Source organism: Lissotriton helveticus, chromosome 2_1 (genome assembly GCF_964261635.1).
Source record: "Lissotriton helveticus chromosome 2_1, aLisHel1.1, whole genome shotgun sequence".
Classification (NCBI taxonomy): Eukaryota; Metazoa; Chordata; class Amphibia; order Caudata; family Salamandridae; genus Lissotriton; species Lissotriton helveticus.
This window is the reverse complement of record NC_136059.1, coordinates 1,313,525,248-1,313,541,300: the sequence shown is the minus strand read 5'-3', so window position 1 is coordinate 1,313,541,300 and position 16,053 is coordinate 1,313,525,248. Positions and strand designations below refer to the sequence as shown.

At 51.9% G+C, this 16,053-nt stretch overlaps 1 protein-coding gene across 5 annotated transcripts in view; it reads left to right on the top strand.

The window, feature by feature from the left end:
* LOC144818631 (poly [ADP-ribose] polymerase tankyrase-1) overlaps positions 1-16,053 on the top strand; it is a 682,266-nt gene that overhangs the window by 656,119 nt on the left and 10,094 nt on the right. For all 5 annotated transcript variants that reach the window (XM_078676238.1, XM_078676237.1, XM_078676236.1 and 2 more), the window contains one exon: positions 12,646-12,802. In XM_078676238.1, the coding sequence (XP_078532364.1) occupies positions 12,646-12,802 (157 nt within the window). The remainder of the gene's footprint in view (positions 1-12,645; positions 12,803-16,053) is intronic.

The following is a 16,053-nucleotide window of genomic DNA, read 5'->3' as shown; positions in this document are numbered from 1 at the left end:
AAGCGACTCGAGCTCCGGCAGTCTGCTCCGCGCTGCTCGAGCTCGCGGTCGAGGAGGAAGTCGAGGGACCGGTCGCGGAGCTGCAGTCATCACCGCTCGACGAGTGAACACCACTCGTCGGTCTCCAATTCCTTAGTTAAGTCGAGGCACTCGAAAAAGAAGTCGAAGAGGTGTCATCGCTCGCGGACTCACTTCCCTCCGTCGGACCCTGTCGAGGTGCCTTCCGGCCCCGCGGGTCCGTCTGGGAGTCCTGGCGGCCCGGTGCCGTGGGTGCTTCCGCCCCGGCACAGACTTCGGTCCCGACCCCGCAGGATCCAGGCCCGGATCCGGGTCGTTGCTAGTCGACCTCATGACTCCTCCGCTGGCGCCGACCCCAAGGGTGTCGCCCACGACGCCGTTCCCGGACTACGACGTCCCCAGTCCCAGCCCCAGTTCGGGTCCAGCGTCGGACCGGCGCAGTCTCCGGCGCCAACAGGTGAGCAATTCACCTATGACCCTTCATCATTTTTCCCTGACTATCAGGATATGGATGACGAGGGGGACTGGGAGGGGTCTGAGGACCCTCTGGCACTGAAGTGCCAGCTGAGCCAGGACTGGGCAGACGAGCTAGGGGAGGCCAGTGGTCTGGACACTTCGCCCGACACTGGATTTGTCTCTCCTCCCTCCGTGGCTAGGGAGGAGGGGGCTGCTTACAGCGTGGTGTTGAACAGGACGTCCAAGGCCTTGGCTCTGGAGCTCCCTGTTGTGGCTGTGAGGACTAACATCCTCACTGAGGTGCTCAAACCGCAGGCAAGCTCCTCGGAGCCTCTACTGCCATTCAACAAAGCCCTCACTGACATTCTGTTGGGCACCTGGTCCAAGCCCTCCACAGGCCTCCCTGTGGATCGGAACGAGGCCCAACGCCACCGCCCGGCCCTGTGCGACCCTAACTTCCTGTCCATTCACCCCACCCCCGAGAGCCTGGTGATCCAGGCCTCTACCTTCCAGACCGCATTCCCGACCGCTCCTCAAAAATCTAAAAGGTACGATCAGTTTGGGAAGAAACAGTTCTCCTCCTTCAGTTTGAGGCTGCGGTCTGTCAACACCGCCTGCCTTTTGGGCCATTACACCCACTCTCTGTGGGATACGGTTGCGGAGGTGCTGCCAAAGTGCCCGGAGGAGGCCCGGGCAAAGCTCGCCCAAGCCTTTGCGGAAGGGCGGGATGCAGCACACTATTCCATACGTTGTGGACTCGACACAACGGACTCGCTGGGTAGGGCGATTGCAACGACGGTGGCGGTTCGCCGCCACACCTGGCTGAGGTCCGCCAACTTTTCGGGTGATGTCCAGGCCACCCTCATGGACATGCCCTTTGATGGCCGTCGCCTCTTTGGCGACAAGGCGGATAGTGCGCTGGAGCGTTTCAAGGACTCCGGGCTACGGCCAAGTCCATGGGCCTAAGCCAACACCAGCAAACTTCTGCTTATCGCTCCTTTTGTGGCCAAGGAAGGGGCGCCCCCACACATCCAGCCAGCCACAGACCGCAGACCCAGGCTCAACGCGGTCGCGGACGTGGCGATACCGGGGGACACCGGCAGGGTCAGTCCACACCCGCCCCTACAGCATCTGCCTCTAAGCCTTCCTAGTCTGGCATTTCAGGCCCATTTATCGCCAGTGGGGGGCATGGGTTCGCCATCACCTCCCCCACTGGCGTACCATCACGTCGACAGGTGGGTGCTGCAAATCGTCCGAAGGGGCTACTCCCTCCCCTTCGAGGCGACCCCTCCAGCCATGCCACCGCAGTACCAATGCATGTCGGGGGATCACTTGCAACTTCTGCAGGAGGAAGTTCTAGCCTTCTTGGCCAAGGGGGCCATTGAGCGCGTTCCTGGGATAGAAGTGGGACGTGGTTAATATTCCCACTACTTTCTGGTACCCAAGAAGGGCAAAGGAGGCCTACGCCCTATCTTGGACCTACGGAGCGTCAACGGCTTCCTCTGGAAGGAGAAGTTCAAGATGCTGACTTTGGCTCAGGTCCTAGCTGCCCTGGACCCAGAAGACTGGATGGTAGCGTTGGACTTGCAGGACGCGTATTTCCACATCCCTGTCCTGCCGGCCCAGCGGCGTTCCCTGCGGTTCATGGTAGGCCACGAGTACTTTCAGTTTACCGTGCTCCCCTTCGGCCCACTGGTGTTCACGAAAGTGATGGCAGTGGTCGCAGCTCATCTGCGCAGATTAGGGGTTTCAGTCTTCCCCTTTCTCGGACAACACCACCGCCATGTGGTACTGCAACAAACGGGGCGGTGTGGGGGTCATGGACCCTTTGTCAGGAGGCTCTGCGCCTCTGGACATGGCTGGAACACCAGGGCGTCACCCTGGTGGTTCAACACCTGGCAGGTTTCCTGAACCCCAGGTCGGACAAACTCAGTCGTAGGTGCATAATGGATCACGAATGGCCTCTGAACTCTGACGTGGCGCAAGGTCTCTTTCTGCAGTGGGGAGAGCCTTGGTTAGATCTATTCGCCACCGAAGAGAACGCACAATGTCATCAGTTCTGCGCATTGGAATTTCCAAGGCGGAACTCGCTCGGAGACGCTCTTCGTCGCGAGTGGAGTTGCGGTCTGTTGTACGCCTTTCCGCCTATACCACTTCTGCCCAGAGTGCTGAAGAAGATCAGGCGAGACAGGGCCCAAGCCATCCTTGTGGCTCCAGACTGGGCACGAAGATACTGGTATCCCGAGCTACTCAGCATGTCAGTCGATCCCAGAGTCGTCTGCCTCTTCAGGAGGACCTTCTGTTGCAGCTGCCGGGGACGGTCTTCCACCCGAACCTGTCCAGCCTCCACCTCCATGCATGGAGATTGAGCAGCGACAGTTGAGGCCATTAGACTTGCCTCCTGAAGTCTGTGATGTGATTCTGGCAGCCAGGCGTCCCTCCACAAAAACGGTATACGCCTGCAAGTGGAACAGGTTTGTTGCATGGTGCACAGCAAAGGCTGTGGATCCACTCTCTGCCCCCCTTTCAGAGGTTCTCCTCTTCCTTCTGTCTCTTGCCCAGCAGGGCTCTGCTCTGGGCACTATCAAGGGCTACCTCGCCGCAGTTTCAGCCTTCTTAAGGCTTTCTGATCAGCCCTCTCTTTTCAAGTCCCCTGTTGTAAATAGATTCTTGAAAGGCATCACACACATGTTCCCTCCTGTTCCCTTTGTGAGGCCTCAGTGGGACTTGAACCTTCTTCTGACTTTTCTGATGTGCGCTGCCTTTGAGCCACTTCATAACTGTACTCTTCGTCTTCTGACTCTTAAAACTGCATTCCTGGTTGCCATCACCTCTGCCAGGAGAGTGAGTGAGCTCCAGGCTCTATCTTCAAAACATCCTTTCCTCTCTGTCCTTCCGGACAAAGTTGTTCTGAGGACTCGTCCTTCTTTCCTGCCCAAGGTAGTCACAGCCTTTCACATCGGGCAGTCCATCACCGTGCCCGCCTTCTTTCCGCCTCCGCATCCTTCGAAGGAGGAAGAGAGGCTCCACCATCTGGACCCAAACGGTACGCTCTCTTTCTATCTAGATCGCAAACGCCAGTTCCGGGTGGACGACCAGCTCTTTGGTGGTTACGTGGGCACTAAGAAGGGACGAGCGGTGCACAAACGGACCATCTCTCAGCGGGTCGTCTTGTGCATCAAAGTTTGCTACTCCTTGGCGAAAAAAAGGAGCCTCCTGTTGGGCTGCACGCCCATTCCATTCGGGCCACGGCAGCTACTACTTCCCTGGGTCTGAGAGTACCCTTGCAGGACATCTGTCAGGCAGCTACGTGGGCCTCGCTGCACACGTTTGCTAAGCACTACTGCCTGGCCAGCCAAGTCCGGAGAGATGGCTTTTTCGGCTGTTCTGTTCTCCAGGACTTTCTGGTGTGATCTTGGTTCGCGGACCCACCACCGGGGTTGGTATTGCTGGGGTATCTATTCTAAGGTAAGGAATCTAACACTAACGTGTTTCTTTCAGATGCACAAGTTACTTACCTTCGGTAACGATATATCTGTAAGAAACATTAGTTAGTGTTAGATTCCTTACCGCCCCACCCATCCTCCCCATTCTGCAAACCGATATCTAGGGTTAAGGACATCCCTTTCAGGGCCCTAGTTTTATGGCACCAGTGTCTGTTTCTATCATGGCTCTGCGTTACTGCCGCGGAAAGCTATGTACAGAACTGACGTCAGTGCGCGATGGCGGCATCTAAGTACTCCGACGTCATCCAGGCGATTACGACGCTGACGACGGACGTGGAGCCGCGGACCACGCCTAGCGACGCGCAGGGGTACTGCTGACGAAAACTTTCCGGATCCAGTCTGACGCCTATTCTAAGGTAAGGAATCTAACACTAACTAATGTTTCTTACAGATATATCGTTACCGAAGGTAGGTAACTTGTGCATTAAGTGCCGAGAAGTGGTTCTCCCAGGCCACGGCTGGCACTGTAACTCCCTGGTGGGATACCTAGTCCACTGTAAAGGAAGGATGTTTACAACCATCCAGAACATGGTGCTGTCCTTCAAAGCACTACCTGTAAGAATATTCTCACACAGTTCTTTTTTAATAAAAGCTTTCTATTTTTTACTGTTGCTCTATATATAGCTCATGCATTTTCACTTAACAACGGTCTCTGCTTTTTAAAAAAAAAAGCTAGGAACACCTTATGTGCACTAGTGTAATCCTTGTCCAACCACCTACATGGAGCTGGGATATACCGGACAACCCCGTTTGATAAGAACAGAATTTGTGTGAACGCATAAAGTGTCAATAGCCCTTAAAATAGTATCCTGGGAAGCCTCTGCTTCCAAACAGATCTGAAGCTTCGCATGACGAGTAGAAACCAGCTCGGCATTAAAAGCCTCAGGAATAACCTTATCCCACATAAGTCTCCATCCCTGATCTTTTAAGTCAACAAGTAGCCAGAAGTCTGGTCAGTCCACCACCCCCCCCAGCAGCTGCAGACTCCAAACTCCTTTAGTTAGCCCCCTACCATCTTGGACATCCAGTGTGGGGTGGCGGAGGCCATATAAGCCATCACCTGCACCACTGGCAGTCAGTAACATCGGACCTTTCTGTTTTGCAAGTCAACCAAAGGGGCTACTCCCTCCTTTGTGAGTACCCCTCCTCCCATGCCACCCACTTAAGACCAGCAGACGGAGGACTACCTCTCCTTGCTCCCCCAGGAAGTGCTTGGCTCTATTGGCCAAGGGAGCCATAGAGATGGTGCCAGCATCAGAAGTAGGTCATGGTTGCTATTCCCGCGACTTTCTGGTGCCCAAGAAGAACGGAGGCCTTCATCCTATCCTGGACCAGCGCCTTCTAAAACTCTTCCTAAAAAAGGAGAAATGTAAGATGCTCGCATAAGTTCCGTCTGCCCTGGTCCCAGGAGATTGGATGGTAGAGTTGGGGTTGCAGGATGCATATTTCCACATTCCCTTCCTGCCTGCCCACAATTGTTGCCTTCATTTCACGATGAGCCAAGAGCACTTTCAGTTTGCCATGCTCCCCTTTGGCCTTTCCAGCGCTCCAAGGGTGTTTACAAAAGTGATGAAAGTGGTTGCAGCTCTTCTGTGAATGTCGGAGGTTCCAGTCCTCCTCTACTGCTACGATTGGGTGTTGAAGGACAACGCCACCGACATGTGGTACTGCAATACAAAAGTTGGAGTAGGGTCATAGACCCTTTATCAAAAGCCTCTGGGTTTCCGGACATGGTTGTGCCTCCAGGGCATTTACCTGGTGGTTCAACACCTGACGGGCTCTCTGAATGCCAGGACTGACCAACTCAGCCAAAGATGCCTAGCGGATCATGAACGGTGTCTCCACCCGAAGGTGTTGCAAGGACTCTTTCAGCAGTGGGGAGAGCCTTGGTTAGATCTGTTTGCACAGGTGAGAACATGCAATGTCAGCAGTTTTGTATGCTGGAGTTTCCAAGGCGACTTGCTCTGAGAAGCTATTTGTCTCAAGTGGCGATCTGGCTTCCTGTATGCCTTTCCGCCAATACCACTCTTTCCCGCAGTTCTCGAGCTCATCAGGAACAACTGTGCCCAAGTTATTCTTGTGGCTCTAGATTTAACCATCGGGCCTCTGATCAGGCTGCCTCTTTGAGAGGATCTTCTGTTGCAGCAACAGGGCAGGGGTTTGCACCCAAACCTGCACACTGTTCACCTTCATGCGTGGAGATTTAGCTGCGACAGTTGACAGCTTTCAACCTTCCTCCCAAAGTCTGTGATGTTATTGTGCCAGCCAGGCATCCCCTTACCAAGTCTGTATACGCCTGCTGTTGAGATAAGTTTGTGACATGGTGTGATTCCTACATCAACCCACCTTTCTGCACCTCTATCCTAGGTTCTTCTGTTTGCTCTATTGTTGGCCTAGCAGAGCTCTGCTCTGGGTCCAGTTGAAGGTTGTCTTGCAGCCATTGTGGCAGTTTTGCGGTTGCCGGAGCAACCTTCATTTAAGTTACCTGTTGTGGCTAGCTTTCTTAAAGGCTTGCAGCACATGTTCTTCCCTAGGCCATTCACCCTGCCCCATTCAATCTTAATCTTGTTCTCACCTTCTTGATGTGTGCACACTTTCAGCCTCTGCACAATTGCCCTCCTAGGCTTTTAATAATCAAAACTGCAGTTCTAGTGGTAATCACATCAGCCATGAGGGTCAGTGATCTGCAGGCTCTCTCGTCACAACCTCACTACTCCACCTTCTACCCAGACAAGCTAGTCCTCTGGACACATTACCTCCTTCCTTCCGAAGTTTGTGGCACCCTTCCATGTAGGCCAAAACATCACCTTGCTCCGCTTCACTCTTCCAAAGAGGAGAGACTGCACTGTCTAGACCCGGAGAGAGCGTTGCTGTTCTACCTAAACAAAACAAGAGTTCCGGGTAGATGATCAACTCTTTGTGGGGTACGTTGGAGCTATTAAAGGACAGGCCATGCAGAAACACAGTCTCAAGATGGATAGTGCACAACCCCCTGAAGGTTTGCATGCTCATTCCACCAGAGGTAAGGCTACAACCATTTAATTAGCCTGCAAAGTCCCTTTACTGTACATCTGTCAGGCAGCAACGTGGGCATCTTTGAGCACGTTTACCAAAGATTACTATCTGGACATTAAGGTCCGTCGCATTGGGCATTTCGCTCATTCGGTCATTCAGGACTTTTTTTTATTTAAACTTGGCAGCACAGACTCGCCTCTGTCGAGGCGTTACTTGAGTATCTATTCTAAGGTAAGGAATCTGCAGCTAGAAGTCTCTATCAGATGAACAAGTTAATAACATTTTGTAGCTCCTTACCTGGTAGATACTCTATTGAGCCGAAGATTCCTTACTGACCTTCCTATCCTCCAGCTCTGCGATACGGTTGCAATATAAGGAACACCCTTCTCAAGGCCTTAGTGTTTCACACCTTTGGTCAGTTCTCATCGTGGCTCCACGCTCCTGGCGTGGAAAGTGGCAAAAGTAACTGACGTCAGCACGCAGGGGTGGCGCCTCTGGAGGTACTGTGCACATCACTTTTTTCACATACAACACTGACACAGAGCCAAACAACGCCCCCTACTGGTGGCAGAAGTATTGCTCAAATGACTTCCTGGTCCAGTCTGACAAATGGGAATTATTCTAACGTAAGGAATCTGTCTAGCTTGAATCTCTACTAGATAAGGCATTACTGAAGGTAAGTAACTTGTTCTACAATGTCGATCTCTCCCACCTAATAAACTATTGGCACTCAAGATTGTATTTAAGGGAGCAGCATATCATCAGTGGGTGACCATTCAGGAAAATAGGCGAACAATGACTTCGCAATTGTACCACTGAAAACAAACTGCAGGAATCAATCAGTTACCGCCTATACTCAACTTAACTTTAAAACTAGCAGGTGAAAATTTTAAAACTTCGATTTAAGTTGGGAAGAAGGAGTAGTTGGAAAAGTGTGTGCTTTTGTCGTTCTTGTAAACACCTGCACCACCATGCTTTCAGGGGATGGGTGCTGAGATATAAACGCACTGTTTCCCGGGACAGGGTGGTGGCGTTGTGCAATCTGGCGGTTGAGTAGGAGGGCTAGAGCAAGGTTTGGTCCATGCCCTCGACAAGAAATGCTAACTGCCTTGTTAAAAGAAAGCAAGAGGGGCTCAGTGGATGTTTTCCCCAGCTGGAAGACTTTAGTCTTGACTTCCAAGGAGGGGAGCTGGAGGTCATGGACTTCAGCCGCCCTGCGCATCACCATGGCGTATGGAGCACTGCCCTCAGTGGCAGGGCCAGGGAGTAAAAGAAGCCCTGATTCAATGAAGGTATTAAGGCCACTAGCTTCCTGCAGGTTAACATACCCATGCTCTTTGTGGTATGGCTGACAAGTTTCATCACTGGCACAGTTGTCATTGTCAGCATCCGTGCCACACAGGCAATGCAGGGTGTGTGTGCTCCCTTGTGGAGGAGGCGTATCAAGTGGAGGGAGTGGGGCCTCTACAGAAGCAGAGTGCAGACTTGGTTGAGGTCGAACGTGCCAAACTCTGAGTCAGAGAGGACAATTGGTACCTCATCTTCCGGCATCCGTGTCAAAGTGCAGGAAACTGCCATGGATCGAGGCAGCAGAGCCAAAAGCAGGCCCCGGGATTGGCTCGAAGGGACCAACTAGCCACGAGGGTAAATAAGCCACTGGCAATCCAGATGGAGAACCTCTAGGCTCCATGGGGCCCAAAGATGCACCAGTGGGAATCCACAAGGATCTAAAGAGTCTGAGCCTGGCAGAACGCATCAGTCTGTTTCAAAGTTGCTGATGGGCCCGGAAACATCAGTTGTGCCAGTACAAGGTGTGATTCTCAGGAGTGTGTGAGTGGTGGAAAGGGGCAGAACCCCGCTTAAATTTCTTGTGCTTTTTCTTCGGCTTACTCAATGACTTTGAGTGAGAAGATCAACCTTTGGAATGACTCTTGTGACTTCTGGATCTGGAACAGTGTTAGAAATTGGGTTGTTGGTTGACTGGGGTATGATCCCAAGTAAGGCAGCAACTTCAATCCTAGTCAGGGTAAGAAGCAGGCAAACCCTAAATTAACCGGTGCTAACCCTCAGGCAGCTTGGCACAGTGCAGCTGGCTTAACTTAGAGGCAATGTGTAAAGTATCTGTGTGACACTTCAAACAGTAAAAACACCACACAATAAGATTCCACACCAGATTAGCAAAATATAGCTTAATTTAATAAATACAACACGCCAAACGACAAAAAAGAATAAGTAGAACTTGAGAGATGAATTTTCAAAGAATAAACGGTAAATTAGCACTTAGAAGCAATAAGTGCTTATTTGGGCTGCTCGTGCCGGTCCCGTACAAAGTCAAAAGTTAAGTCCGACAGTGATGGAGCACAGGCCAGATACAGGGACCCAGTTAGTCCTGCTGAACAAAAGTACCTTAATCCTGACTGCATGACATGTCGAAGATGTGGGGTGCAGACGAAGCGATGCGTCAATGTCGATCCTCACAATGCTGGTGATGCAATGGTCCTGGACCACGCAACAGTGGTTATGCGTCTGCTCCGATGAGCACAGGGGCTGCAATGCAGAGTTCTCAGCAGCATTGTCAAGGCTGTTGGTGGAGATGTGAAGACCTGGTAGATCATCGCACAGTGCTGGTTCAGAAGGCGATGCTCGTGGGGTCGATTCATGCAGCAGAGGCAATGCCCACACAACAGGGGATGATGAGCCGTTCGTATGCATGCAACGGCGCCGGTTCCAGAGAGGATGTGTCCGTTTTGTTGAAGTAAGCATCTTAGGCCTCACTTCCAAACACCAGGACTGGGTTGGCACCACTTGGTAGGACAGACTCAGAGTCTAGGTGTAGCAACATAAGAGTTGGAAGTCTTTTATGTCCCTGAACTTCAGATCAGAAGGCAATCCAGCAAACCTTGGAGTCACTGTGTGTTGAAGTGATGCGGGTCCCAGCTGCACTCTTACGACACTCGGGCTCAGTAAACTCGGTTGCAACTTTGCAAGTCAGGGGCTGGTCCCCGCACGGCAGAGGTTGGTGGCAGTTTGAAGGCTTTGGGCGACTAACTTGTCTGCCTTCTTCAGCTGTTGGGTCCCTGTGCTACGAGCAATATACCAGCTGGCCCTTGGAGTCTTTTGGCTTTGGCTGGGCTCTGTAGATTGCTTCTCCTCGAACAAGAAACTGCAGGCACACTACCTTTCCTTTGGTAGCCAGCAGGTGCAGTTGATGCCGGTGCAGCCTCGTTTTACCAGTTACACAGGGCAGTCCTTCCTTGGTCCTTCTTCCATTCCAGTCCATTCGAGATCTGAGTTTAGGGTGCCAGGGGGTGCCCTAATTATGCTCAGAAAATGCTCTCATGGCAGGATGCAGTTGGATGCCACTAGGCTACCAGGTTTTCTTCCAGGTGATGACCACTTCCTGCGAATTGTGGCATCTGGGCATCCCAGGTTGAGCCATTCTGCCCACTTGGAATATGGCAGGACCCCTCTCCCGGCATGTGTAGCTCCCTAGCCCAACTCAAAGGTGTGGCCGCCAGGTGTGCTACACGGCCCCGAAAAAACGGTCTGGGAGCTGGTTTCCCCTGTCCTGTCCCTAGTGCCAATTGCAAAAAACACTGTTGATGGACAGAATGTAGAACAATGTCTTACATTCACCCCAGTACAAAGATCTGGGCCTAAATCCATCGTTTTTTTGCACTCCACACCACCCTAGGTCAGACAATGGCTATATGCAAATCAGCCTTGACCCTGTGCCCCATGGGAACAGTCCAGCCCGAACTACCAAGCCATGTCTTTCCTAGACCGGAATCAAGCATCCAAGGACCGGTATCTGGCTATCAGCCTTCTTCAGCCTGGATAGCTTGACTCCAGTGGTGTGGAGAGCCTGGGACTCACGTCTGAGCATACCCAGCCCACTCGGGGTGAAAATTGCAAAAAACACAGTTGATGGACAGAATGTAGAACAATGTCTTACATTCACCCCAGTGCAAAGATCTGGGCCTAAATCCATCGTTTTTTGCACTCCACACCACCCTAGGTCAGACAATGGCTATATGCAAATCAGCCTTGACCCTGTGCCCCATGGGAACAGTCCAGCCCGAACTACCAAGCCATGTCTTTCCTAGACCGGAATCAAGCATCCAAGGACCGGTTCCTGGCTATCAGCCTTCTTCAGCCTGGATAGCTTGACTCCAGTGGTGTGGAGAGCCTGGGACTCACGTCTGAGCATACCCAGCCCACTCGGGGTGAAAATTGCAAAAAACACAGTTGATGGACAGAATGTAGAACAATGTCTTACATTCACCCTAGTACAAAGATCTGGGCCTAAATCCATCTGCATTTGTCACCCCGAGTGGGATGGGTATGCTCAGATGTGAGTCCCATGCTCTCCACACTACTGGAGTCAAGCTACCCTGGCTGAAGACGGCTGATAGCCAGAAACCGGTCCTAGGATGCTTGATTCCGGTCCAGGAAAGACATGGCTTGGCAGTTCGGGCTGGACTGTTCCCATGAGGCACAGGGTCAAGTGAGGCTGATTTGCATATGGCCATGCCTGACCTGGGGTGGTGTGGAGTGCAAAAAAACAACGGATTTAGGCCCAGATCTCTGTACTGGGGTGAATGTATGACATTGTTCTGCATTCTGTCCATTAACTGTAGTTTTGCATTTGTCACCCCGAGTGGGATGGGTATGCTCAGACGTGAGTCCGCATTCCTTTAAAACCCGGCTTTTAAGCAAACACCAGTGGCTTTCTGAAGGAGGGAGGTAATACCTCCTTCCAGAACAGACCCTTATTGTATCATTTCTTGGGAGTCTTTAGCACATCTCCCTAGGAGGAAAGGCAGCTGTATCTGCAACATCACCCTATGTGTAACTGGTATGGGCACAGGAGACTAAAGTCCACAAACAACTTGCTATATTAATTTTGACTTGAGAATCAAGTCGGGCTTAATGTAATGAGTTGTTTGGTACCTTGAATGACCCATTTGGCCTCACCATGTCAGAGGTAGTACAGCTGAGGGGTCAGCGTGTAACTCTGTACTCGCCTATGCAGCGACCAAGCATTTCCATAGTAAAAATTACAGTTTCAAATTTTTACTAACCGATCATGTTAACTGCATGTTCTGCCAGTGAAATAGGTTGCACCCTGCTTTAGGACTCAAAAGGCCTGCATAGGGGTGACTTACACATATGCCAGGTGGAAGTCTGGCTTAGCCATTACTTTGAATGGCAAATTTGGGCTGGCAGTTCAATCTGCTCTTCCACCCTACAATTGGCAGGCTGGAGGTCTTGTTTTACTCGTGTCGCACACCGAGTGGAATAACCAGTGCTGCAATCCTTGAGGTGACCCTCTAACTTAGTTTCCCTGGGTACCATTTATTAGTGTCTTACAGGTAAGTTAGCCGATTGAGTAGGAGCCTGTTCAACAGATCTGTTTAAGCATAAGGGCACAGGCACTGCGGTCTGGTTACCAGGTGTCGGTGCTCGCTGAGATTCAAAAAGCCAGCAGCATCAGTCCAAAAACTTGGGGGTGACCACACAAAAAGAGGCATTTCCTTACATATCTCCTTGTGGAACGTTGCCTCAGAAGTACATTTGTGCATGAATAATTGTTTTCTTTGGACTTTTGTAGCAAAAATAATAATTTTTCCTGGTGTTTTCCTTCTAGACAAATGCTTTTTTGTCGAGTGACGTTAGGAAAATCTTTCCTACAATTCAGTACTATGAAGATGGCCCATGCCCCTCCCGGACATCACTCCGTCATCGGCAGACCAAGTGTAAATGGACTTGCTTATGCAGAATATGTGATCTACAGAGGCGAACAGGTGATGTACATTGTTTTAAAAAAATCTTTTTATTGCATAAACAAAAATCTGTCTGTACATCTATTAACGGATATGTATCATACGTTTCCTGAAGGGTATCAAACTTTAAAAAAAAAAAAATTAATTTTTAATTTTCAAAAACTTTATTAAGGAAGATCAACATGGCTGACACAATACACCGCGCATAACCACAGCGCGCGGTAGCAATATAAATGACAATACAGACATTGAGTTGCAATTGGGTTACGTTTACAGCAATTCAGTAAAACCAGGAATGTTAAAGTCACAGCTCCACAGTCCAGAGCTACAGCCTCCCAAGGGGAAGCACGCATAGAAGCACAATAACAGATGAAAGTCTAAAGCAGCAGGGGCGCTGATGGGAAATAGGGGAGGTGGGAGCATTCACTAACCAACACCGGCGGCTGCCACGGACCCAGGGCCGGCGGGGAGCGCGGGAGAGGTAGCGCCGCTGGGGTGGGAGCGGGAAAGGAGATAGTCGACCAGGGGGGCCCAAATGTCGACACGGCGGGACCTGGTAGGCATTAAATCCCAAAACTCAGAGAGGAGGGTTTGGCATCGAGAGGCATCCTCCAACCAACTCTCGGCCCTAGGAGCAGGCTGCGGACACCAACACATGGCCACCCTACGTCTGGCGAGGACCTATAGCATCGAAATCAGGCGGCGGGAAGCATCAGGGCAAAACTTAACAAAGCCAAGAAGGCACAGGGGAGGGTCTGGGCGCACTGCAGCACCGGTGATGTCGGAGACGGTGGAGCACACCGCCTGCCAGAACTCGGAGACCTTGGGGCAGAGCCACGCTTAATGGGCAAAGTCAGCGGCGGGAGCAGCACAACGCATACAATTATCTCCATGGGTGAGCCCGAGCCGGTGAAGCTGCACTGGGGTGCGGTACAGTCTGTGCAAGTACTTGAAATGGATCAGGCGGAGCCGGTAATACGGGGACAACTTTTTGGTTTGATTACAGCAATACAACTTGTCGGCCTCCGAAATGTCAATTCCAAGGTCCACGCTCCACGCCCCCCGCGCACGATCCGATGTGATGGGGGCAGACACCAAGGACAAAGCGTACAGTTTGGTGACTAACTTGTGCGGCGACGTGGAACTATAAATGAAGTCAAGAGCCGGGAGAGTGGGCTGGGGCTGAGGGAATGTAGAGTGCAGTTCCGGCAAGTGGCACGTAACTGATAAAATAGTAGCGTGTCCTGCAACCCCGGATACTCTGGAAAAGAGTAAAAGGCATTTCCCAGGTAAAGATCCGCCACCGTTCTCAGGCCCAAACGCGCCGCGTGTCGGGACATGCTGGAAGTCTGGAGTGAGGGGAAATCTGGGTGGTTTACAATTGGCATGGTGTTGGCAGAGAGGAGAGGGAGACCAGAGAGTCGGCGCAGCCAAGACCATGCCCAGCGTCTCGACCGTGTCAACCTCCACCCGGGGATGCACCGCAGGCGTGAACAGAGCTGTGGACAAGGGCGAAGGAGAGGCCACATCGGTCTTGACTGCGACATGAGGCTGATATGGGTTGGGGTGAGTCCAGAAATGCAAGAAGCTGGCCTGGGCCCATAAGGTGTAGATCCGAAAGTCAGGCGCACCCATCCCACATGCAGACACAGGGAGGTTGAGGATATCGTAGGCCACACTGGGGTGTTTACCTGCCCAAACAAGCGAAATGACTAGAGAGCGCAGTTTGCGAAAGAAATGAGAGGTGAGGGGGATAGGTATGTTCAAGAAGAGAGAGAGGAATTTAGGCAGGACCACCATTTTTGCTATGGCGATATGGCCAGCCAAGGATAGCTGCAGTCAGCTCCACGAAGGGATTCTGGATTCAAGCCAATCAACAGCCCGCCCGAAGTTCGACCTCCACAATTCATCCAAATCCCTACGTCACCAGATGCCCAAATAGCACGTGGGGACGGATGCCCACACGAATGGAAAGTCTGGTGTGAAGGGGACAGTAGCATCAGTCAGGGGAAATAGGACCGACTTCCTCCAGTTCACCTGGATGCCCGAAAGCACGCCAAAACATGAGTCCAGAAATGCAAGAAGCTGGCCTGGGCCCATAAGGTGTAGATCCGAAAGTCAGGCGCACCCATCCCACCTGCAGACATAGGGAGGTTGAGGATATCGTAGGCCACACTGGGGTGTTTACCTGCCCAAACAAGCGAAATGACTAGAGCGCAGTTTGCGAAAGAAATGAGAGGTGAGGGGAATAGGTATGTTCAAGAAGAGAGAGAGGAATTTAGGCAGGACCACCATTTTTGCTATGGCGATATGGCCAGCCAAGGAAAGCTGCAGTCAGCTCCACGAAGGGATTCTGGATTCAAGCCAATCAACAGCCCGCCCGAAGTTCGACCTCCACAATTCATCCAAATCCCTACGTCACCAGATGCCCAAATAGCACGTGGGGACGGATGCCCACACGAATGGAAAGTCTGGTGTGAAGGGGACAGTAGCATCAGTCAGGGGAAATAGGACCGACTTCCTCCAGTTCACCTGGATGCCCGAAAGCACGCCAAAACATGATTTTTCGAACCAGGGAGTTAAGGATTTCCGGGGGGGGCGGGGGGGGAGTTCCGCATACATTGAGACCAGGAGAGAGCGGGACGAGAAACCAATGCCCCTGTGTGTGTGGTGCTGCCGTAGCCTGGCAGCCAGGGGCTCCATGGCGATGGCAAAAAACATGGGCGATAACAGACACCCCTGGTGAGTGCCACGGGCAATGTTGATGGGGTTGGATACCTGACCATTAATGTGGAGACGTGCGGAGGGACTCGTGTAAAGGAGTTTGATATTACGAAGAAAGGGAGCGCTGAAACCCACATGCGGTAGAATGTAAAACAGGAAAGGCCACTCCAACGTATCGCCTCCTTGGTGGCATTGAGTAGTGTGGCCACGACCGGCAAGTTAGGGTTAATTTGATGCAGGACGGAGAAAATGGTGCGAAGATTATGTGAGGTTGCCCTGCCAGGTATGAAGCCAGATTGATCAGGGAGGGCGATGGTGGGCATTAGGAGAAGAGGACGGGAGGCCATCAATTTGGTGAAGATTTTATTATCTATGTTTATAAGGGAAAGAGGACGGTAGGAGTCACGACGGTCAGCAGTCTTGTCAGGTTTAAGGAGCAAAGTTATCAATGCTTCGCGCAGGGACGGCGGGAATAGCCTGGTGTCGAAAGGATCGAGGCAGGCAGGCCTTCCAGGCCAGGGGCCTTGTCGCTAGGTAAGCGGTTGATG